The sequence below is a fragment of the Prionailurus bengalensis genome, chromosome E1 (genome assembly GCF_016509475.1).
Source record: "Prionailurus bengalensis isolate Pbe53 chromosome E1, Fcat_Pben_1.1_paternal_pri, whole genome shotgun sequence".
Taxonomy (NCBI): domain Eukaryota; kingdom Metazoa; phylum Chordata; class Mammalia; order Carnivora; family Felidae; genus Prionailurus; species Prionailurus bengalensis.
In genome coordinates this window covers 54,859,675-54,886,689 of record NC_057347.1, presented here as the reverse complement: position 1 = coordinate 54,886,689, position 27,015 = coordinate 54,859,675, and the positions used below count along the sequence as shown (strand labels likewise).

The 27,015-nt window shown below is 47.3% G+C and overlaps 2 protein-coding genes across 2 annotated transcripts; one reads left to right on the top strand and one right to left on the bottom strand.

The window, feature by feature from the left end:
• Window positions 1–2,595: 2,595 nt before the first annotated feature.
• Window positions 2,596–19,190, bottom strand: KCTD2 (potassium channel tetramerization domain containing 2). Its single transcript, XM_043585221.1, has 6 exons — window positions 18,819–19,190; window positions 16,894–17,002; window positions 13,855–13,946; window positions 8,463–8,558; window positions 6,287–6,412; window positions 2,596–5,532 (listed from the first exon to the last, which is right to left on the bottom strand). Exons 1-6 carry the CDS (start codon window positions 19,155–19,157, stop codon window positions 5,503–5,505), a joined length of 792 nt encoding a protein of 263 aa, XP_043441156.1. The 5' UTR covers window positions 19,158–19,190; the 3' UTR covers window positions 2,596–5,502.
• A 161-nt stretch (window positions 19,191–19,351) lies between these two features.
• ATP5PD (ATP synthase peripheral stalk subunit d) lies at window positions 19,352–24,356 on the top strand. The gene is made up of 6 exons (XM_043585224.1): window positions 19,352–19,480; window positions 21,685–21,815; window positions 22,091–22,187; window positions 23,141–23,212; window positions 23,948–24,010; window positions 24,157–24,356. Exons 2-6 carry the CDS (start codon window positions 21,694–21,696, stop codon window positions 24,286–24,288), a joined length of 486 nt encoding a protein of 161 aa, XP_043441159.1. The 5' UTR covers window positions 19,352–19,480; window positions 21,685–21,693; the 3' UTR covers window positions 24,289–24,356.
• Window positions 24,357–27,015: the final 2,659 nt, after the last annotated feature.

The following is a 27,015-nucleotide window of genomic DNA, read 5'->3' as shown; positions in this document are numbered from 1 at the left end:
GGTGGCCCAGTGGGTTAAGCGTCTGACTCTTGACTTCAGCTCAGGCCATGATCTCATGGTTTGTGAGTTCAAGCCCTGCATTGGGCTCTGTGCTGACAGTGCGGAGCCTGCTTGGGATTCTCTCTCTCTGTCCCTCCCCCACTTGCTCTCTCTCTCTCTCTCTCTCTCTCAAAATAAATAAAATATACAACTAAAAAGGTTTCTGATAAATTCCTGTTAAAAAAAAGACACACACGATCTTCTCTCCATGTTGTTTTATTAGAATCATTAACAGAAAAATGACATCAGCTAAAAATACACACATTAAGATATGTGAGACTTGATTCTGAGCAGTCAGGTTTGACTTGGGGAAAATAAATACAGAGGAGGTAATAGCCACAAAAGAAAGCCCACAAAGGCAAAAGCTACAGTCCGTAAGGGCAAGAGCTAGAATTAGTTAGGTTGAGTTAAATTTCCATGGTAACATTTCATGGAAAACAATGATCTTAATAAAAATATTTTAAAGTAAAAACGAAAATAAAAACAAAACTGAGATACAATTTAATGGCACTGTATAGAAAACTCATCAAGGGGGGCGCGCCTGGGTGCCTCAGTCGGTTAAGCGTCCAACTTCGGCTCAGGTCAGGATCTCGCGGTCCGTGAATTCGAGCCCCGCATCCGGCTCCGGGCTGATGGCTCGGAGCCTGGAGCCTGCTTCCGATTCTGTGTCTCCCTCTCTCTCTGACCCTCCCCCGTTCATGCTCTCTCTCTGTCTTAAAAATAAATAAAACAACGTTAAAAAAAAAAAAAGAAAACTCATCAAGGAATTGGGCCGCGTGGGTGGCTCAGTAGGTTGAGCGCCCACTCTTGATTTCAGTTCAGGTCATGATCCCGAGGTTCAAGAGTTCGCATCCCACATGGGGCTCTATGCTGGCAGTGCAGAGCCTGTTTGGGATTCTCTCTTCCCTCTCACTCTGTCCCTATCCTGCTCATGTGCTCTCCCTCTCAAAATAAACTTAAAAAAAGAAAAAGAAAAAGAAAGCTCATCAAAGAATTAACCTGGCTTACCAGAGTTACAGTTCACTCCAAGGGAAAGCTTTACTGATGGAAATCTATGGGGTGTGATTCTTACTAGAAATTTAGCTGCCACTGGGGCTTTATGACTGAACAGATTCAGCAATACTCAAATGATTATTGCAAAGGCTGATGCTGTATGGAGCTTCCAGCAAGCCCTGACTGGAAAATTACCATGCAGAGCTCCAGCGTTTTGGAAAATCGCCCTGCCTTCTTTTGCAGGTAACTCTTCTCCTTTTGAGAGCCTACCTAACCATAGGACATCAAGCAACCATGCGGCCTGACCCGCCTGATGTGAACTAGGTGTTGTCTAACCCACCAAGTCAGCCTGAGGAGTAGTTAACCTAGCCCAGAAATCGATGTGACTGTCTCTCAGACCGGGGAACACTGGCAGTCGACACTGTGTTTCACACTGGACAGAGGGCAAGATCACCTTTGTGTAACGCGTAGCTGCGTCTTGTTACATAGAGGCATGAAGTTTTGTTTTTACCATTGTAAGTTCAAATACGCGTGGGAGCGTGCAAACGGATGCCGAGCAGCCCAAGCTGCTGGCTATTACGTCTTAGCTCCAAGCCACCCTCCAGACTCTGCTCTGTGCATCTTTAACAGCTCAGTCCTGGACAGGTGCACCCATGGGGAACGTGAGAGGGGGACTGCAAGACTGGGGAGGCGGGAGGGGGCGGGGCGGGGGGCGGGGCAGAAGGGACACGCTTCTTCCGGTTAACGGAGAAACCACAGCACCTCAGCTTTGCTCTGGCAGCAAGAGCTGTTTCCAGGAGTGTGGTCCTAGAACGGTTCCAGGAGTAGCGTGGTCCTACGACCAGTCTCGCTGAGCCCCCTGGGACCGCAGCATCTCCTCTATGCGGCCCCTCGGCCCCTCTTCCAAGCCTGTTACTTTGTAATAATCCCAACCCCTTCCTTTGGCTCCCCTGCCCTAGAACGATAACTACGTCCTGCAGTCACTTCACCTGTGACACCTCAGTGGGCCTGGGGGCCCTTTCCTCTTCTTACCACTTGTTAACTGCTGTGGTCTGTCCCCCATTGGGCCCTGGCTGGTACAAACACACACCTCGTTCGCTGTGTGTATACATGTCTTCCCAGCTGTAAGCACCCTATGACGGGGGGGGGGGGGGGGGGGGTACTAACACCTTTTGAGGGTCCCACACCTTGCCTGGTGCCTTAAGTGACCAACACTTGGCTTGCTGGCGACTCACCTCACTTTTATTCCTCATTCTCTACCATGCAGAGAAAAACGGACACCTGTCAGTTACTCTCTTCCAGGAAGACTTTTTTCCCCCCTTAATAATGGTCTTCTACTCTTCCCCTCCTCTTCCCAGCTTCCTGGTGGGCAGACCATCTGTCTCACCTTCTGTTCCTCACCACTCTCCTGGTCATGAGGAGGAAGGCCCAACACGCCCTCAGGCAGTTTCAGCAGCGGGAGAAACTAGGACTTTCTAAGAAGCCCAGGTAGGAAAGGTGCAGAGAAACTCCTCTCCTGAGAAGAGTTTGAGAATCATCAGTAGTGACAGGAAACCAAGGAGATTCGGCTGTTTGTTTCTTGTCTTTATTGACAAAAAAAGGTCACAGCATTTCAGACTTTATTCAAATACACAAACAGTAACAAACAATACCCACAAGTGACAGGCATGGTCCCTAACCTCTGCGCCAAAGGCCATGTCGGAGGATGTGGTTGTCCTCTTGGCCACCCCCCAGCATCTCTGTCCCTTCCTCCCCTACACCTCGCTGACACCCCTGAGATCAGTTAAGACTGCAGAAACGAAGTCGCTCTAGAGGAGGTTGGGCTGCGCCTCATTGCCAAGGAGGAAGCAGGTTCTGAAGGAAAGACAGAAGCGTGCTAGTGTGGCATCTCCTAGGAGAGGCCAGGCTGCTTTGTGAGCTGGGCCTGAGTCGCCCGCGGCCTCAGGCCTGGGCACAACACGAAAAAGGAAGACACTCCCCACCTGGCAGCACTGGGCGGCTGGAGAGAGTCTGGGTCCCTGGCCACGTGACACCCCCAAACCGATGGATGGCCAGGCCTCCCTCCGAAGTAATCAGCTGGGCTCTCCCAGAAGGCTTTCAGTAAAAAAAAAAAATACTGACTTGGTTCCTAAAGGGCTGGGGCGAATACTTTTCCAGAAACCTTAAGAACTGAATCATCCTCAGACTCAGGAGCACTGGAACAATTGTCATTGGGCTGCCAGAAGGAGGGGGACCTCGTGAAAGCCAGCCCTCTAGGGGAGCAGAAATGTCACTTGTGTTAATTTCTCAAGAGCATCGAGTGAGGGGCTCAGCAGTTTTTTCTACAGGATCCACTGTGGGGCTCTGAAAAGAGAAAAGACTATGCGTTCCTGAGGGGCTTCCCACCTCTGCCCTCTGGCCTGCCTCGCTTTACCCCTTCGTGCAGGCTTGGGAGCACTAAGAGCACTAGAGCATGGGGAGCACGAAGAGCACGAGGAGCACGAGGAGCACGGGCTGATGCCCAGGCATGCCCCAGGGAAAGCAGATCTGATTGGGCTCAAGGTCCCAAATGAAGCTGCTTTTTTCCCTCCTTAGAGTCAAATGTTACTTTTCTGGCCAAAGGGCAAGTCTTCCAGAGTCCTCTGTCCTACTCAGGTCTGAGCAGCTTTTCCTCCACATGCCCAATCTCGTGCTTTCCGAAAGATGACAGGAGGATGCCTGCGACGTCTCTGAAAGGTGACTGCTTTTGCTGCAGGTAGAAGTTCCTCTAATGTTTATAGCTGTAGAAATCGTGGGCACAGGCCAAAGTCCAAGGGGCCGATGTCAACATGCACGCTCACGTTGGTGTGTAGACACACACGGAGCAGCAGACACCCCTGTACACACATTTCTATCCTGCTCTACACACAGAGAGATAAGGTCAAAGTGAGATCCGGAGAAGAGTTATGCCATCTGCACGCAGGCAGGTCATGAGTTCCTAAGACGTTCGGCACCGTCTGTGAGTCATTTCCAAAAACCATGGCCCCAGACCCCCCTAGTAAGCACTGAGCTGTGGAGCAGAGGGAGCCTCACTGTGAAGGAAACCAGGAGTGACCAACGTGAGTGGCTGTTACAGGTGCAGCGTGCCCCAGAGGCGCCTTCCCCTTCTCTGGGCCATTTGCCACACTGGGAAAAGTCATCGAGGGAAGAACAAAGATTCTCCAGCCCTTTGCGTTCAGTGACTGTTCACTAAGACTCAAAAGCGCAGACAGAAGGTCCAGATACAAGCTCTGTGGTCCCAGCCCGAAGGAGGGCTTTACTCCCCTCCCTGGCCAAACAAGCACTTGATTCTCGAGGATGCGGCACTCTGCAGACAGAAGTGATGGTAAAGGGTCGGGCTCAGAGACGCGGGGAGTCCTCGGACTGCCCAGCAAACACGTATACCCTGCAGGGGCTGGCGTGGCGTCACGGACACGGCTGCGGGGCAGGTTTGCCAAGGTTAGAAACCAGGAGACTCGGACAAATATCGAACGTTCAGTCAAGGCATTTCCAAGAGACAGTCACAGAAATAACGACACTTTTGGATACTACAATAGAACACATTTGGCAACTTTCAAAGAAATAGCTGTCCCCACCCAAGCCATCAGAGGATCCAAAGTCCCTTTATCTTCGGTCCAGTTCAGAAAGTCAGGTTAGGAAGATGGGTCAATGGAGGGTGTGGCCTCCCTCAGTGCCCCTCTGTGTGGGACAGGTGTGGGATGCCGCCTGCCTCTAACCTCCACCTGAGGAGCAAGCAAGCTACTGGAGGGTCCGGGCTGCCGGAGACAGATGAGGCAAGGACGAACACGGTAGCAGCTGAGTGCCCCGAACCCAGAGCGGCGATCCCCAACCTCCACCCACAACCACGGATACCCCGTCTTCCCCTTCCTCAAAGAGGTTTCGTCCACAGGAATATGGGGTATTCTGCGGATCTATCCTTTACCCGAGACCTCAATTCGACGAACTGAAGCTAGAATCCTTGGCACCTGCTGCATTTGTGTGGGGTGCGGGGAAGAGGGGAAAGATAGTGTTACAAAGTGGCTGCCAACGTCCAACGTGGCACCCAGGCAAAAACATGGCACGGCCCAGGGATGATCCTCTGGCGTTTGCTCCAGCGTCCCTGAAGCACAGGCCTGTACGAGGAGCTAGGCCTTCCTCTTCCCCTCCCCCGCGTCCCCCGTAAAGGCCCCCACTGGGAGCCCAGCCCAGCTGCTGTGGTAAGGATTTGATCTAACACTGGCTAAGAAGACAAAAGCAGGTTTCTGAAAAGGTATTCTGCAGCCGGAAGTGCATCTGTCTTCAGGTTCCTGTGGGGGGCAGGCAGGGGTTCCTTTGGTTTTGACCAGAACACTTCTCCATTGGGGGGCCAGGCTCAGCCGTGCCTTGCAGGAGCTCGGTTACTGTACAGGAGCAAGATTTAACTTCACAAGGTGCTCTGCCGGCTTGTTCTCTTGATGGTTAAGAATCTGGAATTTACATCCGAGATCCTCTCTCCTGAAGAATCTGCAAATGGAAGATGGGGGGGAGGGCTGAGGCTTGGGCCGAGGCTGCTAAGCAGACTGCTGAGGGAAAAGGGACCCGCGGCCGCTTTCCACTGGACCCCGCTGGGCAGCACAACAGTCCTGTCACCGCAGGAAGCAAGGCAGGGCTGAGCCCTAACCTCCCCTGAAGCACTTCAGTTGTAAAAGCCTCTTGCTGAACACCACTGCACCCACAGTATCCGTGCTGTCAGACCCCTTCTCCCACGCTAAAGGAAATTGCCGACTTAGAAGTGTTTATGAGAGACAGAGAGAGTTGGGGGGGGGGTGGGGGGGGCACAGTACAGGAAAAAGAGGATAACAGTGTACAATTTTCCAGTAACTTAAGGTGGGGGAAGTCACAAAGGTAACCAAATACCTTTTCTCTTGAGACAGGACAAAAAAGAGAGAAAATGGTTTCAAAGAATAAACACAAAATATTTTCCCATTTTGAGTTTCACAATTCTCACTTTGCAATTAGATTTTTCACTGATTTGACAGGTGGGTACATAAAGTCTACTCTATTTCAGTACCTACTTCCTAACTAAGAACGCTTGGTCACTGCTCCATAAATCCTGATTTAAATGACAACAGTCAACAACCAAAATGAAGGAAAAATGCAAAGCTAGCTTTGGAAGGAAAGAGAAGAAGTCAGGAGCACCAAACAGTCCAGGCCAAGTCCACTGAGGGGCTGGGAACAAACGAGTCAGAGACAAAATTCTGGTGACGCGATTTCTTACCTTTGCCTTCTCACTTGGCTCTATGACAATGCCATTGGTGGAATTATTGAGTTCTCTGGAGACAACACAGAGGAATTCTGCCTGATCCTCATTTCCGTAGTTATAGGAAGATCCAATGCTGATTAGCTGACAAAACCAGAGCATGGTGAACAGTCCTCTTAAAGTGCTCAAGTGCCACACAGACCCAACCCGCCTCCTGTCCGAACTTTGTGGTTTTGCTTCTCACAGGATGATGAACTGTCTGGGACTATCACGGCCCAGGGGATACCTGGATCGGTTATTCACTTGGGTGTCCTCAACAAGGCTTCCCCAGAGGAGGAAAGGATGGGATCTGCCACTGTCTCCCCACCCAAGCACTTGAAACAATCCCAAAGGCAGCAGCTAGGATGAACATGATCATATTCCTTCTAGCAAACACTGAGGTGAAAGAGAATGTTTCTGTGAATGAAAATGGACACTTGCTTTAGCCAAACACCTACACAGGGCTGGCTCATCTTTAAGCAGAAGTCCCAGACAGGAGACTGGCACTCAAAAGGCTCTGGAAAGCACCGAGTGAATCACTGAAGAGTTACCATAAGCCATATGCTGCTGGGACTTTTAACCTTTTCGGCAAATTGAATTCAGGATTTAATTTTAAACAGGAAATGCACATGCACCAAGAAAAGTGGAGCCCAAGGGTAAGGTCATCCGGGCAATCATGTAGGGCCTCAAGTCAGAAGAACAGGACTGACTTGCTCTATGAATGGGCTTTGGGTCCCTCTGCCTTCCTGTGCCTGAACTTCCTCATCCATATAATAGAGTCAGTGGGAACATGACTTCATGTTTCACGCTTCACCTGCCCCCTGAATGTTAACAAGATGAGAAAAAGAAAATAAAAAATTATTCACTGCTTTCATCAAGAATACTTAAAAAAAATTTTTTTTTTTTTTTTTTATTTGGGAACATTCTTTGCTTAAGACTTAGGGAAGGGCGCCTGGCTGTCTCAGTTGGTAGAGCATGTGACTCCCGATCTTAGGGTTATGAGCTGGAACTCATGTTGGGTGTAGAGATTATTTAAAAAGAAAATATTTGAGAAAAAAAAAAGACTTTTCTCAGGGAAAATACTTGTGGAGTGGAAGTATGGCAACATGTTGCAGCCCCCACATGAATAAGAACTAGGCTGACCTATAAAGGAAGGGGCGCCTGGGTGGCTCCGTTGGGAGAACACGGAACTCTTGATCTCAGGGTCTCAGGGTCGTGAGTTTAAGCCTCACATTGGGTGTGGAACTACTTTAAAAAAAAAAAAAGGGAAAAGAAAGGAACTAGGCCAACATACACAGGCAGAATTGATTCTGCAGTGGAGGGGTGAGGAATTATCCAGTGTTGGCTCTGACGACCAAGACACCTGTGTATTTGATCCATAACCCAATACCGTTAACACGACGAACAGAAGTTATTTGAGAAGGTAAGTTTATGGTGACAGTTCAACTGACGCTTAAACTCTACATTAAAAATAGGCACGATCCACACAATACATATCCCTTCTATATATATCCATTCTATTCATGCCAGGCTCCCTGTTGCGCACACAATAGATGAACTGAACAACCCTGCCATCTAATGGAAGAAAACAGTACAATTCTGCCTGTCTGGTTTTGTTTTGGTAATTCTGCCACCACGCAAAGCTAAAGGAGCAGAAATCACAGCCTGATGGGAAATGGCCAAGCTCCACCTCTCATCACGTCTGGCTCCTCTCATACCTGCTCTTGCTTTCTGCAGTGGATTAGATATGTTCAGAATGACAGAGTTCTTATCCTGGGAAGGAAAGGTAGGGTAGTTGCTGAGTCCTAGCCTTCTTTATGTACTTATTCTAGGATGTTTCAACTGAGTGCTTTTGAAAGAAATCCCTCTGAGGGAGAAAAAACCTCAGAGAGACACTTTCAAGCCTAAACAGGCTGGCTGACTCCCTCTGGGCACAATCAAATTAAAACTTGGATATGAAGTCAGGAGACATGATACTATTCTGAATTCTTCCCAACTCATCCTATACAGCTGACAGAATAATTCCCACATTTCTGAACAGGTTCACACGTGGCCCTACGAACCCCTGGGGTTAGCTGGTTACAGATGGCAGCTGTTTGAGGGACGTGGGCTCCTGGGCTGAGATGCTGCGGTGGCTGCCACTTAGGAAACATACCTGTTCGAATTTCCAACCATCAGACATAGTGGAGACCATCTGTGTAAGCTCCTCTTCCTGGCACTGCAGGACTCTGTACACGTGCTTCACGGGGCCCTGCAACAACCAACGGACTTAGAAGAACAATTTCAAGGACACGACGTTCGCAGCTGCGCTAGGGAGGCTCGTCCAAAGAATGAACAGTGAAAAGGAATTTGCTTGGACGTTTTTTCTGAACAGCCACACACCGTCCCCTCTTACAAGTGGCACTGTCACCTTTCTCTTCTTAAGGTTTTCTTTTATAAGAATGTTTACTTACTTATTGTGATAGAGAGCAAGTGCACGTGCATGCAAGCAGGGGAGGGGCCGAGAGAATCCCAAGAAGGCCCCCATGCGCGGCGTGGAGCCTGACGTGGGGCTCAACCTCATGACTATGAGTTCATGGGCAATGTCATCCTTCAGTAAAAACTTATCCAAGGAAAGAAAGAAAAGAAAAAGGCCCAAGAATATGAATTAGTGGGTAAAATAATTCTGAAGTTCAGAGAAATGAATTATGTGATTAGATTTCATCTATTTCCCAGAGTAGAAAACAGAGGAAAATTGCTTTGGACAAGAGAGCCACATTTTCTTTTTAAGTTGTTCATATCATGACATACATGCTGAAAATGTAGACCATAATTTGGTTTATCCAGAGCAATACCTTATTAAGGGAATAACATAGTAAAAAGGAACCCCACAATATACCAATGTTCAAACTATTTTCACCCTCCGCTGATGGTACCTGGGAGTGTTTCAGTGTTAAATGGTAACATTCCTGTTACAAAAGTGTGTAACAAAAAAATAAGTATTTGGTCTTTGCTCCTGGTTCCTAGCACAGAGCTCCTAAAACCCTTGGAATTTCCTGAGTGATAAAAGGGTCTTTTTTGTGCTAATGACTGGTCTCCAGAAAGACCAAGCACCATTAGAGAGTTAGAACTTTCAGTCCTACCCGCTGACCTCAGTGGAGACTGAATTCAATCACCAGTGGCCAATGGTTTAATTGAATCAGTCATGCCTACATAATGAAACATCCTTAAAAACCCCTGAACAGGGGGGTTCAGGGAGTTTCCGAGTTGGCAAACACATCGATGTCCTGGGCAAGTGGCACATTCCAACTGCACGCACAGAGGCTCCTGTGCTCAGGACCCCACCCCACGTCTCTCTTCGCTTGGCTGTTCCTTAGTCTGCTGGAGATCAACTGTAATAGTAAGTTTAGCATTTTCCTGAGTTTTAGGAGTTGTTCTAGGAAATTACTGAACCCAAAGGGGATGTCATGGGAACCCTTGAATTTGTAGCCGAATTGGACAGAAGTACAGGTAGCCTGGGAACCGGGATTTGGCACTGGCGTCTGAAGGAAGGGCAGTCTCGTGGGACTGAGCCCTGAAACCTGTGGAAATAGTTACTACTTATTAGTGTCAGGATAGGATTAAACTGTTGGGACACCCCAGCTGGTGTCAGAGATTCAGACAGAAGTCATTTGCTAGCTGACTCGACTTTCTAGAACAGAAGCGAAAGGCGGGATGCCCTAAAGTTGCAGCACTAAGGCCCCTATACTCTAACCACCTGAGGACCCCTCACACTTACGACTCGGCCAGAGTCAGGTGACAGCCAGGGCTGCTGCAAGGAGGCATGCTCACCAGATGAAAGTCCCTGTTCGTCAGAGGACAATTAGAGGCCCACAGGGAGACTTGTATTTAGCAGTCTTGGACCACTCAGTGTTGGGTCCAATAAATAGCTGCACATCCACTGCCCGTCCTGGAGGCCAGGAGGCATTTGTTAGAGCACAAACAGCAACTGAAGCTCAGAACAACGAAGCTCCATGAGGGAGAGAGGGACTGGTTAGAGTCACGTGACCTTAAGAAAATGTGGACCGTTTCCTGAAGAATAATGAAAACTTGGCTTTAGTACTTTTGCAAAAGGATGACTGGGCTTCAGTTATCTGGAAAATCAGTTTTGGAAGAACTCACTACTGGGGAAATACTGGCTCAACAAAAGCAGCTGTGGATCACGGAGCACTAGGAGCCCAGAGTGGCTTTCCCTCTCCTCCCATCTTCAGTGGGACACTGATGTCAGCACGGTGTCTCGCCTGAGCGAGGCGGTACTAATTGGGTCGGAGGCAGTGCCAGGCCTCGGGCTGATCTGCCAACCACACCGCGCTTTCTTCCACGCTCTCCCCTTCTGAGCCGAATGCAACTATTGTTACACGAGGTACTAAGAAAAACATTCCCTCCACCTAAAATATAGGGCAAATCTCGGGAAGACTTCAACTGGCTCTATCTAACCACACATTTTGGAAACAACCAAGTGTTTCATGTTACAAAACTCAGTGCATCGCGAAAGATCTATGATATCAGCCACAACTGTCAAAGTCCCAGGTATTTAAGATGCATGTGTTAGCTCTTTGTAATTTTTGTCTTCCAAAGAAAACCACGAGTATTCTCAAATGCACTAAGATTAATCACCCAACATAAAATACCAAAGACAGCAAAGTTAGTAGAACTGGTGGCAGCCGCTAAGAGATATGAGGGGTCACCAAAGGAAGGTGGGGTGGGAAACCCACATCTTGGGCTTTGCTTGAATGTCTGCCATGTGTGTCTCCTTTTTTTTTTTTTAATTAAAAAAAAAAATTTTTTTTAACATTTATTTATTTTTGAGACAGGGAGAGACAGCATGAACGGGGGAGGGTCAGAAAGAGAGGGAGACACAGAATCTGAAACAGGCTCCAGGCTCCGAGCTGTCAGCACAGAGCCTGACGCGGGGCTCGAACTCGTGGACCGTGAGATCATGACCTGAGCCAAAGTCGGCCGCTTAACTGACTGAGCCATCCAGGAGCCCCATGTGTGTCTCCTTACAACACAGACAAGTTGGGGCGCCTGGCTGGCTCTGTTGGGAGGAGCGTGCAGCTCTTGATCTTTGGGTCGTGAGTTTGAGCCCCACATTGGGTACAGAGATTACTTAAAGATAAAATCTTAAAAAAAAAAAAAAAAAGACAAGTTGAAGGAGAGAATGTGTTTGAAAGGACAGCTACAAAAATACACACATGGCCAATTTGGCCTCAGAGCCACGTGTGACACATGCAAAAGAGGGTGTCTTTGAACAACCTCGACTCCACTGCTCAGAGTTTCACTCAATAAAAAGGACAGATGGAAAGATCAATTAACATCCAAAAGGCCTTTACATCCCTAGAACAAAAAAGCTTCCAACTGGGTCTATATCCACAAGCCTTCAGAACCTAGAAGACTAATTAACTTCATCGCTGTCATCAAATAGAAAACTTACAATGCTCTCAAGGAATCAGCTAATGGCAGAGTTGCGAACGTTCAGGGTTGAATGGCTTCAAGTTACATAATTCATGGCACCATGAATTTACACTAGGCAATCAAAAGCTTTTTTGGAATGTGGAAAATTAAGGATAAAGCTAGATTTTCAGAATGCCCAGCTATTAAATATCCACGATAGTAAAAGATGCCATGTAAGTTTAACACGAGATGGTGAAAAGACTGGCACCACCGGATCCTATTTTATACAATAAAATGGCAAACCAACTATAAATTCATTTTTGAACATTCGAAGTTTTTCAGGGGTGCTGGGTGGCTCAGTCGGTTAAGCGTCTGACTTCTACTCAGGTCATGATCTCGTGGTTCGCAGGTTCGAGCCCCGCATTGGCTCTCTACCGTCAGGAGCCCGCTTCAGATCCTCTATCCCCCCCCCCTCTCTGCCTCTCCCCTGCTTGTGCTCTCTCTCTCAAAAATAAACAAACATTAAGAAAAGTAATAATAATAAAAAGAAGGCTTTCAGCCATCAGCCAGCGGGAAGAAAACTAAGGAAGCTCTTCTCACCTTTGCAAATGACTACAGATTAAGTGAATGAGAGAAATCATTTTTGAAAAAAAAAATAGGTGTCAGTTATTCAACCAGATAATTCCATTCAGAGCCAGAAAACTTGGATATGTAAACTCTAACACAGAAAGAGCAAGGAACTATTTTTTATTTTTTTGAGTTTTGAAAAGAAACATATTACCTTCTGCTTAATCACAGGAAAATTCTACACTGCAACAGAATGGATCTCAGGAAAGCATCTACCACCAGCATCTGATGGGATAAGAGCAAGTCCTGCTACAAGACAGATGGTCACAGCAGAGTCCAACCATGCCCTCTGTTCCTGCAGTGGTACTTTCTTAAAATAGAACCTAAATACAGGAAAGGGAGCGTCTGTTTTCCCTGCTAGACTTCAAGCTTCTGGAGGGCACAGACCCTCCCTAGGAAGCAGAGAATCTCAAGGGCCTAAAAGATGCCGCTGTGGCCACTTAAGACGTGTGACGGGTGATGTGATGTGAAATAAGCTACCTGTACCCCCTCAAAACTAGGAGGCAAATTGTGTGTTTCTTCCTGTTACTGTATCTACCAAGTTCATATAAAAACCCAGACTTCACAATAAACAGAGAAGCCTATTTCCTCAGAAGCATGATTCACAAGCAGCTCCTAAAGTCTAGGCCATGAGACTGCTTTCACGTGGCTATCAGGAGCTGAATGCGACATGGTCACACTTTAAAAAGCTGGTCCTAATAAAGACTTAAAGAGTGGCCAACAGGTGGAAGTAAGAGCTTGCTGGGTCTTTATGTGGAGGGAGACAGATACTCTGCGAGAACAGGTTCTGGGCCTAAAGTGCTGCGGGTCCCTCCTGCTGTCCCATGATAAGCAGCTACAACCTCCCCACTCTTCTAAAGGGATATGGGGGCTGTTTTGCTTTGCTATTTCTTCTTCTGTTTCCTTGTTCTGAATAAGTCTGATGGCGTATGCGCTGTCTGCCTGGTGGATGGCCCATGTTCCACACAGACTTCCAGCTTTTTAAAAAAAAATTTTTTTTTTTTTTAACGTTTATTTATTTTTGAGACACAGAGAGACAGAGCATGAACAGGGGAGGGGTAGAGAGAGAGGGAGACACAGAATCTGAAACAGCCTCCAGGCTCTGAGCTGTCAGCACAGAGCCCGACGTGGGGCTCGAACTCACGGACCGCGAGATTGTGACCTGGTTGAAGTCGGACGCTTAACCGACTGCGCCACCCAGGCGCCCCCAGACTTCCAGCTTTAAGGGGAGAGGCAGCTCTTGCCAAGCAGCACAGCAACCTTTTCAAATCCCACCCAGACGCAGGGACAAAGAGAGCCACTAAGACCTTTTCCCTTTAAGAGTTCAAAACCATGGGGTGCCTGGCTGCTTCAGCCGATGGAGCACGCATGGAGCATGTGACTCCTGATCTCAAGGTTGTGAGTTCAAGACCCACGTTGGGTGTAAAGATTACTTAAAAATAAAATCTTAAACCAAAATAAAAAATAAAAACCAAACCAAAACAAAAAAAGAGTTCAAAACCCATTACCTGAGAAGTTCTGTTCTCATTGTCCCGTATCCGTTCCTTAACCAGCCGCACAAGAGATGCAATGTTGTAAAACTCCGCTTCTTCCAGAACACCTAGGACAAGGACCAAACCGTATGTAGTTAAAGATGTGTTACGCTCCCTGGAAAATAGTGAGAAGAGGCTAAAGTTTACATGCTTGCTAAGAACTGCATTTTTTTTGAGAGAGAGAGAGAAAGAGAGAGCAAGACCATGAGACAGAGCATGTGCAAGGAAGGGACAGGAGGAGAGGGAAAGCATTTTTTTTTTTTTTAATGTCTATTTATTTTTGAAAGAGAGACAGAATGCGAGTGGGTTAGGGGCAGAGAGAGAAGGAGACACAGAATCCGAAGCAGGCTCCAGGGTCTGAGCTGTCAGCACAGAGCCCAATGCGGGGCTTGAACTGACGAGCTGTGAGATCATGACCTGAGCCGAAGTCGGACGCTCAACCAACTGAGCCACCCAGGTGCCCGAGCATTTTTTTAAAGTTTATTTATTTTGAGAGAGCAAGCACGTGCAAGGGGCAGAGAGAGAAGGAGAGAAAATTCCAGGCAGGCTCTGCACTACCAGAGTGGAGGCAGATACAGGGGGGCCAGAACTCACACACAAGAGATCATGACCTAAGCCAAAATCAAAGTCAGGGGTGTCCGGGGTGGCTCAGTGGATAGAGTGTCTGACTTCAGCTCAGGTCATGATCTCACGGTTCATGAGTTTGAGCCCCGCATCGGGTTCCTGTGCTCATAGGTCAGAGCCTGGAGCCTGCTTCAGATTCTGTGTCTCCTTCCCTCTCTGCCCCTTACCCACGCATGAGCTCGCTCTCTCAAAAATAAATAAACGTTAAAAAAAAAAAGATGTCTAACCGACTGAGCCACCCTGGCACCCCTTGAAACTTGTTTTTAGAATTTTTTTAAGTTTATTTATTTGAGAGAGAAAGGGCAAGTGAGCAGGGGAGGGGCAGAGAAAGGAGAGAAAGAATCCCAGCAGGCTCTGCACTGTCAGTGAAGAGCCTTATGCGGGGCTTGAACCGTGAGATCATGACTGGATCCAAGGTCAAGAGTAGGACACTCAACTGACTGAGCCACCCAGGCGCCCCCCTTTTTTTAATTTGAGAGAGAGAGAGAGAGAGTGCAAATGGGGGAGAGGGGCAGAGGGAGAGTGAGAGAGAATCTGAAGCAGGCTCCACACTCAGCTCAGAGCCCGACACAGGGCTTAATCTCACAGTCTTGAGATCATGACCTGAACCAAAATCAAGAAAATCAAGAGTCTGACCCTCACCTGACTGAGCCACCCAGGTGCCCCTGAACTGCACTTTTCAAATTGAAGTCTAGTCTCTCTCCTTCAGCCTGGGAAACATTTCTTTGCTATTTAGGGTGTACCCCCCTCCCTTCTCCCTAAATTGAGTGAGTCAAATTCTGGGTCTGCTCTGTTCACTCTGTTTCACCGCTGCGGCTTCCCACTTGGCACCTTCTCTGACTCTCTCTGCACCTGCCCATTAGCTGCAGGGCACCTTTCCCATATGTCACTTAGTTTCTGGAACTTGTCACATTGGAGAATTCCTGAGCTTGCAAAGTTTACCTAGTCGGTCCTAAAAATTACCGGGCGTGGGTGTGTGTATATACATTTATGTGGACCAAAGTTTAATAGGGTGCTTATTATTTGAACAAGATAAAAAGCAATCACTGAGAGAATGCTTTGCCAAATAAAATCAAAGGCCTTGGACAGGACAACAAAGGGGATGTGTGATTCAGTATCAGAAACAAACAAACAAACAAACAAACTTGCTATAAAGGACATTGCTGGAACTGATAAAATTGGAATATAAGCTGTAGATAGAAGTATTTATCAATATTAAATTCCCTGATCTTGATAACCATACTGTGCTTACATAAGGGAATAACCTTGTTCTTGGGAAATACACTGAAGTATTAAGGGACTCATCTGTAATCTAGTCTCAAATAGTTCAGAAATAAAAACTATGGTGGGGGGAGGGAGAAGCGTGGTGGGGGGGGACAGAGAGAGAACAAAGGGTAACACAGATCTCAAAAAATGGTGGTGAAGCTGCGAGTTCTGTTATTCTCGCCTTTTTCTCTGAATTTGAAAATATTTCAAAAAAAATTTTTTAAAGGCCTTCAGAAAAGATGCTTAAGATTCCTCTTTTCCAGAAACAGGACTATCCATGAGGTGGTTAACTGCTGAAGCTAGATGGTGGGTGCATGAAGTTTATTGTATGGTTCCCATGATTTTTGAATGCATCTGAAATGTTGAAAAAAGAGACAGCACATGCACAAGTCCTCTTCTTACTGGTTGAAACAGATGTGCTTCGCAGCCATTTCATTAACTAGCACAGCCATTACAGCTTTCTCACTCAGAACTAAAGCCTCCAGGTCAGGGTGCCCTGGATTTAGGGAGAGGCCCCAATCTTCAACGGAATGCCTTTGGCGAGGCCACGCCAAGTCTTTTAGAAAGATATCTAGACCCACTTAGAGTCCAAATGTCGTACCAACCAAAAAGATGATACAGCTGACAATGGACTGGAGAATGAATTAGGTCAGCTGCAAAAATTTACAAGGAAGCATGAGACCAGTCTTACAAGAAATGAGGCCAAGCCTTTATTACTTTTTACAGCTGCAAGTTCAAACTAAAAGTGAAAATATAAATAATTAATGTCAGAGATGTGATGCTTCAGGGTATGGACATTTCACTGCCAGCAAGCACATAAGTGAAAGTAAAAACGGATCCTGACAATTCTGCAGGTTTGAAAAATGCTCCTGAAGTGATTTGCAAAGCTGAGTTACCTATTTTTCTTCTCATTAAGGAAGGCTGGACAGAGCCCAGTGGGGATCCCTTAAAGAAGACTTCCTCAGATAAGACTACGTAACTATAGACTCCCTGTTCACTTTCATAAATGTTTACTACACCTGCATGTGACCTTGATGAAAATCTCAAACAAAATTCCAATCTGTGAAACGGCTTTCAAGATATGGGCTGAGTTCTGAAAATGCCCAATTAAAACACTGTTCTTACCTTCTTCAGCCAACTCCTTTGTAATGATGAGTTTCCCGTGGCGGAGGTAGTTGAGGATAGGACCGAAGTAGGTGGGGTCCCTGTCAATCAGATAGGCTCCTGTCTCGTCCTGCCAACCAAACACAAAGATAACACTTTGGAGCTGTTGGACTAAGTTGGGGCAGGGTTTCAGCCTCTCTGTCACCACTCATTAGCAAGGGGGCAAGTGTTGCTAGACATTTTTTATCACAAACTACTGGCAAGAAGGCTAGCTTTATGTATCTTGTACTCTGAGATCATTTCAGGCACGGAGTTACAGATAGATGTACAGTCATCATGCAGGCATTTACTTGAACTTCCAAAGTCTTGTTTTTTTTTAATGTTTGTTTATTTTGAGACAAAGAGGTAGACAGTGAGAGGAGGAGGGGCAGAGAGAGAGAGAGAGGAAGACAGAGAATCCCAAGCAGGCTCCACAGCTGTCAGTGTAGAGCCTGATGTGGGGTTTGAACCCACAAATTGTAAGATCATGACCTGAGCTGAAACCAAGAATCAGGCGCTTCAGTGACTGAGCCACCCAGGTGCCCCTGAACTTCCAAAATCTTTACTTGGACACAATTACCACCATTCTTCTGTAAGACATCTATTATCAAGAAAGGGGAAGAAAATGCCATATTTTAATTATGTAAATCTTTGCTTGAGATGGACATTCTGACCTCTCTCTACTGCCCCCAAATCACATTCCTAATTCTAAGAAAACCTCTGTATAGTTGGCAATGCTCCTGAGCTCAAGGCCAACATCAGTGGGAGTCTGCATTGCCAGCTGTAACTCACACACCCTAGTTCTGTGCCCAGAGGAAGCTTGGCACCGCCTGGACTTGGCTCTGAGCAGCTTTAATCCTACTCATCTTTACAGTAAAAGGAACAAGAAGAAACTGGCTTCTACTGCAACAGAGAAAGATTTAGGGTAGATAAAAATAATTCCTTTATAAGCAAAGGTTTTGAAATTTCTTTAAAGTTCGGGTGGGACAGGTTTCCATAAGTCTGAGATTTATTAGAGAGGCAGTTGGTGAGTTAAAAAAAAAAAAAAAATCAGCGAATCTTTACCCAACCCCAACTCTATTTCAATGTAACTGGCTGAGTGCTACATAGGATATACAGGGGTATAAGCCAGGGTCAATGCCTTTACGCTGGCAACTGAAAGATGAATGTGTAGAGTTAATCAATAAACATGTCAAACTGGAAACGGGTTGGAAGTGCCTCGTCACCTCTCAACTTTGTTTGTAGCCATGCATCTTGCCCAACAGCAGGCCTCAGTTTTCACTTTCCGATGGTCTTAACCAGTCAGCTTAGGTTTGCACTGGCAACTGGTAATCTCTTTCCAAGGAATGTATCTGAGCTCTAATAGTCCTAAAACAGTGGCTGTCACCAGATAAGAGCTCAGGGCCCAGGACCACAGGAAAGAAGTGTGGTATCACCAGAAACACTTCCTGCAGCTGTCAGACCGAGGCTTTCACCCAACTTGGCAGAGGGGTCCGAGAGGAAGTCTGAGAAAGCTAGAAAGATGCCTTAGCTCAACCTGACCCAGTTCTGGACGCATCTGGCACAGGCAGTGAGGGGCTGACGAGGAGCCAGGGGAAAACTCATGCAGATCTGAGGGGCGGGTATGAGATGTGTACGGAGAAGGGGTGTGGAGCGGGTTCTCGTGGGTGCGGGTGGGCACAGCATGGGGACCGAGTTGCTTAGAGTGAAGGGCGGGGTCAGAGAGCCAGGGTGCGACTGAGGATGGGGGAGAATAGCCCCCATGGCCAGCCTGGCGGGAGAGGGATGGGAAGGGGGTCCCGGCCCGAAAAGCCCGCCTGGGAGGAGCGTGTCGCAGGAATCTGGGGACGAGCTAGGAGGAACAAGGGGGTCCGAAGAGCGGGGGCGCGCCCGAGGGCGGGGCGCACCTTGTCCGAGTCCAGCTCCGGGTCCTCCTGGCAGCAGAGGCGACAGAGGAAAGACTTGGGCTCCCGGCCTAGGGTCTGTCTGGTGGTCACGAAGTAGGTGCCGCCCACGTTCAGCCGGACCCAGCGGGCCGCACCGCCTCCCCCTGCCCGCTCTGGCGGTCCAGGACCCGGCTCCAGTGGCGGCGCGGCGGCGGCGGGCGGGCGGCCGTGCCCGCGGGGCGTGGGGCCGGCGGGGCGAGGGCTGGGGGGCCCGCGGCCCGGGCCACCCCCGTCGCCCAGCCCGCTCCCGCCACCCCCTCCCAGCCCCGCCATCGCCGGGTCCAGCTGCAGCTCCGCCATCTTGGGCCGCCGCCGCCACCGCTGCCCGCGCGCCGCCGGGCCGGCCCATCTCTCGGCAGGGAGAGCCGGGCCGGCCCATCGGCGGGGGTGGGGCCGGGGGAGAGGGACGGGAGCGCCCCCAACCAGCTCCCGGGGACCCGTGCAGGGGGAGGTGCCGCGCCCGCCCTCGTGGGCGGGACTTCCGGAACCAGCCTCCATTCCTACGGGCTGACCTGCGAAGCAAGGCCCTCCCCTGTGGCGTTGGGATTGGCTCTGGGAAACTTTCCGGTGACCCATTTCCGTCCCTTGCTGCTGTGGACTGTGGGCCGCCGCGGTAGGTGAAGGTGAGTGGGGTTTGGGGCGTTGGGCCCGACTCTGGCGGGCTGCCGTGCCTTGCCTCCTTCAGACCTTGCGCCGACCCTTGTCGCACCCCTGCCGAGGATGCCTGCCCTGCCGTTGTTCCGCTGCCAAAGTGTCCGGGTGTAACTGCAGCCGCCGCTCTGCGCCGCGCTCCCTTCCGCTCCCCTCCCCCTCGGGCGAGGTCGCTGGGGTCGACCTGCCACCTCTGACCGAGGTGCTTCCCCACACCTGATCGGGTTCGGTCCGCCCCCACCAAGGCCGACTTCGGCAGTTCGGTCTGGGGGCTGGGGAAATGTTACCCCGAGATCGTGTTAACTTGCTGAGGGACACTCAGCCTCTTCCTCTTGAGGGTCCTGGCATTCGAGCGTGTGGAGCGTTCAGAGCAAGACAAAAATCCCATCATTTATGAAGCCTACCTGCACTGGTGCTTGGAAAAGTCTCTGTCAAGGCGTTTATTTCTCTGGCGTCTTTTAAGAGTCACCTGCCCATCACCTCCACTTATCCTGAGAGGGGAAGAGAAACCAAGAGGCAGGTGTTGGAACAGTTTCTTTTTAAGATCCCGAGGAGGTTTTCTTCCACCTTCCTTGTGATCCACCCCGTAGTTTGTAAAGACTTTTGACGTTGTCTTTCTCCTAATGTCTGGCACTGATCTTAAATTTAGTTTTGACTATTTTCCCATTTTCTTAGTTAAGGAAAAAAAAAATGGCTGTAACTTTGTACCTTCTCTCACGTTCACACATATGGAATACCTGTGTTAAGGTTATTGCTAGAATCCACAGGGCATGTGCTAGTGCTGCAGAGGATAATCAGACCTGAATTAGAAAGTGCAGGTATTACCAATCCGGTAGGGAGGGGGTAGAGAGCCCCTTAAGCTTGTAGGAGACTGTAGGGCAAATTGGTGTGCACAATTTCACTTGGTACTTTTTTTTTTTAACTTAAAAAAAATTTTTTTTTCCCATTTATTTTTGAGAGACACAGAGAGACAGAGCCCAAGTGGGGGAGGGGCAGAGAGAGAATGAGACACAGAATCCAAAGCAGTCTCCAGGCTCTGAGCTGTCAGCAGAGCACCCAACACGGGGCTCAAACGCCACAAACGGTGAGATCATGACCTGACCGAAAGTTGGAACCTCAATCGACTGAGCCACCCAGGCGCCTCTTAATTTTTTTAAATGTTTATTTATTTATTTATTTATTTTATTTTTTTTAAATTTTTTTTTTCAACGTTTATTTATTTTTGGGACAGAGAGAGACAGAGCCTGAACGGGGGAGGGGCAGAGAGAGAGGGAGACACAGAATCCCAAGCAGGGTCCAGGCTCCGAGCCATCAGCCCAGAGCCTGACGCGGGGCTGGAACTCACGGACTGCGAGATCGTGACCTGGCTGAAGTCGGACGCTTAACCGACTGCGCCACCCAGGCGCCCCTCACTTGGTACTTTTAACAGCTTTCTGAGATAAGCAGGGCCGGTATTATCCCCATTTTTCAGGTGAAGAAATTCCAGCATTAGGGTCTGCTGTATTTAAGCTTTGTTGAAACTTGGGTATGTATCAGGTTCTGTGCACTGGAGAATCAGTGAATAAAACGCATTCATTCTGAGTGGAAATGTATTTAAATGATTAACTTTTATGTAATGCATGAGTGTTACTTTAGCAATATTTCCGAAGATAAGAGCAAACACTAAAGAACTGGGCTTTTAAGGAGGAGTAGAAATTGGGGAATAGAGGGGGACAGTTTCAGGGGAAATAATGTGGTTATATGGCAGGTTGCATGCCTTGAATTTGAAAAGCTAAACTTGTTCCTTGTTTAGTAATCCTGATTCCTTCAGTTGATAAACATACTCACCAAGTGCTCAGAGGATGCTTCTCTATTTCTTACAGATTTGCATGTTTCTAAGGTGCCCTTTAGAGGATTTGCTCTAAGAGTCCTGTTTTTTTTGGTTTTTTTTTTAACGTTTATTTATTTTTGAGACAGAGAGAGACAGAGCATGAATGGGGGAAGGGCAGAGAGAGAGGGAGACACAGAATCGGAAGCAGGCTCCAGGCTCTGAGCCGTCAGCCCAGAGCCCGACGCGGGGCTTGAACTCACGGACCGCGAGATCGTGACCTGAGCCGAAGTCGGACACTTAACCGACTGAGCCGCCCAGGCGCCCCTCTAAGAGTCCTGTTTTGATCTGACCTGTTTTATTTTCCAGGATCTCAAGATGGCTGGGCGAAAACTTGCTCTAAAAGCCATTGACTGGGTAGCTTTTGGGGAGATCATACCCCGAAACCAGAAGGCCATTGCTAACTCCCTGAAATCCTGGAATGAGACTCTCACCTCCAGGTCAGTACCATTCTGAGAGGGACCCTCTTAACTTGCTCCAAATGTGGAAGCAAAACAGTGCTTTGGAATTAAGTATGAATTTCTGATGCTCTTCTGGTATAAAGAAATTCATACATTTTACAAATGAAAGTAGTTTTTGGCATTCCTGGAATCTCTCTCCTAGAGAAAAGTGTGATAATAGCTCTAGGCCATAGGAATAAGGAACAGGGAAAGTACTGTGTGGATTTTCTGTTGCTCATAGAAGAATCTTAACTTTTTTTCTTCCATGTGAGCAGGTTGGCAACTCTCCCCGAGAATCCACCTGCTATCGACTGGGCTTACTACAGGGCCAATGTGGCGAAGGCTGGCTTGGTAGATGACTTTGAGAAGAAGGTGAGACTTCAGGCAGCTAAAGCACTGGTCTTGTAATGTGGCTTGTGGGTATGGAGCAGAACAGTAGGTAATTACCTGTGCAGGATGACAGTGTGGAAAGAAGGGTGCTGTTAACAGGTCCCATATTAAGGAAATATAATTTTAATGTTGGGGTAAAAAATAAAACAGGTCCAAAAGGAACCTCAGGAAAAATGGGTGTGGCCAAAGGTCTTGAGGTGGTAGTTTTATATGGTAAACGTGGAGAATTCAGGGTCTATTTATTTGGCAGATTTCTTATCCAAAGAAACAGCCCATACAACCTTAATCAGGGAGCCAGAGGGCTGTGAAGTTAAATGTTTCCATCCCAACTCTTCCGGAATTATTTTTTAGCCTCTCACCTGTCTTCCTAACACCTTTTCTACCCTTTTTTTTTCCTTTTCCTGCTCCTTTTTACTGTGTCTTGTGGCTTAATTTCTCACCTACGTACCTCCATTTCTGATGTTTACATGTTAAACCTCAGTATCTGGAATTTAGTTGTTTACCCATTTGACAGATGCTTTCCAAAGGCCTACCCTGTGCCAGGTGCAGTGCTGGGGCTATAGGACTCAGCAGTCTTCTAAGGAGACCATCTCCATCTCCATTATGCAAACATTCTTCTGCCAGTCAGTTCAGAAAGAGAAATCAGAGTTTCTTCAGACTACAAGGTTCTAGGAGGCCATTTTTGAGGTCATCAAATCCAACCATCCTTTTCAGATGATGACACTGAAGCTCATTGTAATAAAGAATTGTCCAGTTAGCAACAGGACTGAGAACCTTGAGCTCCTGTTTTCAGGCTAATCTTTCTACTACAACACTCTAGATGCATACTGGTTTCCTCTTGGAATGGAGAATGTCTTTATCTATAAGGATCGGTGGTTTTGAGCCCTTTCTTGGACTCCCAGGTATATTAATAACAACTGTCCCTGTGTTTGTAGTTTAATGCCCTGAAGGTTCCTGTGCCAGAGGATAAATATACTGTCCAGGTGGATGCTGAAGAAAGAGAAGATGTAAGTAGTTGAGACTCTGATTTTAAGATTCTCCTAATTCCTGATGGCTCCGTATTTCTTAGAAGTTAGGTGAAGTAGAGTGAGCTCTAGAAAATGCAAGTAATCTATGGCAATAGTGCTTCAGTAGTTGCCTGGGAATGGGAGGGAGGGGGCTGATAAATTTGTTCCCTGTCTCGATTGTGTTGCTGGTTTCGTAGGTGGATACATAGGTCACAAGTTACCAAGTGGCATTCTTTAAGTATGTGCATTTTATTGTATGTCAGTCATACCTCAACTAAGCTGTTAAAAACAATTACGGAGTTAGAATCAGGTAGAGAAATTATCCAAGGTAGTAGTCAAATACCTATTTGCTTGAAAGTATGAAAGCCAAATGTGGGAACACCGGTGGCTCCACCAAAGAGAAGTCTGGCTAGTGATCAGATGGCTTGTCCTGACTGTCCAGTAAGCAGCCCCTGTGAAATACTGGCATTTTGTAGGTTGTCTAGGTGAGCAAATTGTTGACAATCCTGGTCCTGCTGTTATAAGCTGGCTCTCCTGTATGGGCTTCTTTGTGCATTTAGGAAAAGCTGTAGTTTGCTTCCCAAAGCATGCTCCCCTCAGGAGTCGGCACGTGCAGGAGTCTGCACAGAATGGGAAGGCAAGAGGGGTGGGCTCTGGGACTTTTCTGTCTTGGGAGCCTCAGAGTCAGGACAGTACAACTTGGTTTCAAAACAGAATGTCTCCCTTCTCTTTAAGGTGAAAAGTTGTGCTGAGTTTTTGTCCCTCTCAAAGGCCAGGATTGTGGAATATGAAAAAGAGGTAAGTGATCCTTGGCCGTTGTCTGTAATAGGTCCTCTCTCTCTCTCACGGCCACACTCCTTTCACCCAGTGGCAGTAACCTACCTTGGATTCGTTTCTGTATCTCTGTGGCCCTCTCTACCTTCACCCAATTGCCCTCTTTCCAGCTGGAGAAGATGAAGAATATAATTCCATTTGATCAGATGACCATTGAGGACCTGAATGAAGTCTTCCCAGAAACCAAATTAGACAAAAAGAAGTATCCCTACTGGCCTCACAAGCCAATCGAAAATTTATAAACTTGAGTTGGGGAGAAAGCTCTGGCCCTTGTATTATAAATTCTGGACATTAAAAATAATGATATGGTGCTGTGTGTCTGTTCCTTTGCAGCGGAGATAATTATAACTCTGAGGTGCCCTCACTGGAAGTGGTCTTTTTATTAAAATGGAAAGGTGAGCCCACAGGTTTGTGCTGGTCCAGTTATCTCATGGTTAGGATATGTAGGAGCCAGTTAGCCCCCAGAGCTGCTGAAATCTTAACAAATAACAATAGGAAAAAAAAGAAAAACAAAAAGACCCACAAAAAACAAATAACAGTAGGGCTGATGACAGTGTATTTCACTGGAATGTAATAAGGAAGAAACATCTACTGATCCCTTGAACTTCCTCTTTGATTTCAAACCACTGGTTCCTAAGCAGTGCTCCCCTCTACTTGTCCCTAAGTCAGTCACAAGGACAGATGGTCCACATTGCAGATATAACAGAGTGAGTAGCAAGCAGGGATCTTCTCTGTTTCAGCTCTTCACCATAAATGTGGGATAAAAGGAAATTTTGTTGCAAAGTTAAAATGTACAGCTTTGTGCTTGAACATAGAAAATTATTTTAATTCCATCATTTCATTAAAAAAATTCCTACTATTGATCCTAGTTAGCAGGACTTCTGAGCAGTGCCAAGAAATACATGCGGTTTAAATTTATTTTATTTTTTTATTTTTGAAGGAGAGGGAGACAGAGTGAGCAGGGGAGGAACAGAAAGAGAGGGAGACACAGAATCTGAAGCAGGCTCCAGGCTCTGAGCTGTCAGCACAGCCCAATGCGGGGCTCAAACTCATGAACCATGAGACCATGACCTGAGCTGAAGTCGGACGCTTAACTGACTGAGCCACCCAGGTGTCCCAGGTGGTTTAAGGTGAGGTGCAGGGGCACCTGGGTGGCTCATGATCTCACGGTCTGTGAGTTTGAGCCCCGCATCGGGCTCTGTGCTGACAGCTCAGAGCCTGGAGCCTGCTTCGGATTCTGTGTCTCCCTCTTTCTCTGCCCCTCCCCCGTTCATGCTCTGTCTCTCTGTCTCAAAAATAAATAAACATTAAATTTTTTTTTTTTTTAAAGTAAGGTGAGGTGCAGGTGTCTGGCTAGCTTAGCCATCAGAGCATGTGACTCTTGATCTCAGGGTCCTGACTTTGAGCCCCACGTTGGGTGTAGAGATTACTGAAAGAAAGAAAGAAAGGAAAGAAAGAAAGAAAGAAAGAAAGAAAGAAAGAAAGAAAGAAAGAAAGAAAGAAAGAAAAGGAAGGAAGGAAAGGAAAGAAAGAAAGAAAGAAAGAAAAGGAAAGGAAAGGAAAGAAAGAAAGAAAGAAAGAAAGAAAGAGGCACCTGGCTGCCTTGGCTGGTTAGGCATCCCACTTCAGTTCAGGTCATGATCTCACAGTTCGTGGGTTCAAGCCCTATGTTGGGTTCTGTGCTGATAGCTCAGAGCCTGAAGCCTCCTCCTGATTCTGTCTTTCTCTGCCCCTCCCCCGCTTGCAGTGTGCTTCTCTCTCTCTCTCTCTCAAAATTAAATAAACATTTTAAAAAATTAAGAAAAAAAAGAAAATAAAGTAACGTGAAGTGGTAGAAAGCTTTCTATTACCCTTGAAGTCAGAGGACCTCGTATGCCTACCACTTTACTCTTTTGACTGTTTTAATTGCTGGTTTTAGACTACTTATTCACTATCTTAAGACTTGCCTCTTCTCATTCACAAACACCAGGATTATAATGAGAATTAAATGTGAAGTTTCTAGGTAAGCAGCTGTTCTGAGCAGAGGCATCTGACTGGATGAGGCTTAAGCCCTGTAGGAAAAACCTGGAAGAGGAAGGGTAGCCTGCACAGACCAACAGTTTTGTGACATTGCTACCAAAGATTGCAGACGGGCTGTACTGGAGAAACGGCAGCAATGGCTGGGAGCGCTTAGAAGGCGACGTGGTCCTAAAGGACATAAACAGGAGAGCCTAGGCACCATCACCCCCGATCGTAAGGGCAGGCACTATGCTGAAGGTAGAAGGCTAAGGGGCAAGGTGTGTTCCACTTAAGAGCTGCTCTCGTGACAGTCTGTGATGTAGCTGTGCCAGAGGCCTTTCATGCACCAAACAAATTAGTACCACACGCTTTCCGCTGTGAATCCTTCACTCAACTGGCGCTGAGTCATCCCATTGAATATCGAAGAATTCAGACGAGTGAAAACACGGGGGATCTGAGAAAAAGCCGTTCGGTTTGCATTTGGACTGCGGTTAGAACTCCCCTTCAAGGAATCTCGATGCCCACTCAGGAAGTTTTGTAACAGGAGTCCCTAGCATTGGGGGGAGACCCTTTGTGAGACTTACTGGAAGAGACACAAGTGAACCGCTGAGAACATGCTCTCCTTCCAAGGCACTTGCATAGTATTGGGGCACTTCTAAATTGTATATGCTCCTGGGTGGTTTGCAGTTTTTGCATTGAGTGGACATTGATTTTACAGAAAAATTAGTCACTAGGGGGGCACCTGGCTGGCTCAGTTTGTGGACTGTGAAACTCTTGATCTTGGGTTGTGAGTTCCAGCCCCACACTGGGTGTAGAGATAACTTAAAATCTTAAAAAAAAAAAAAAATCACTAGTAAAATAGGATTATATCTTTCAAATCAATAGAAAAAAGAGCAAGAGTTAAAGATAGAAATCAGCAAAAACAGTTGCATCAGGGTGGCTCAGTCTGTTAAGCGTCCCAACTCTTGATT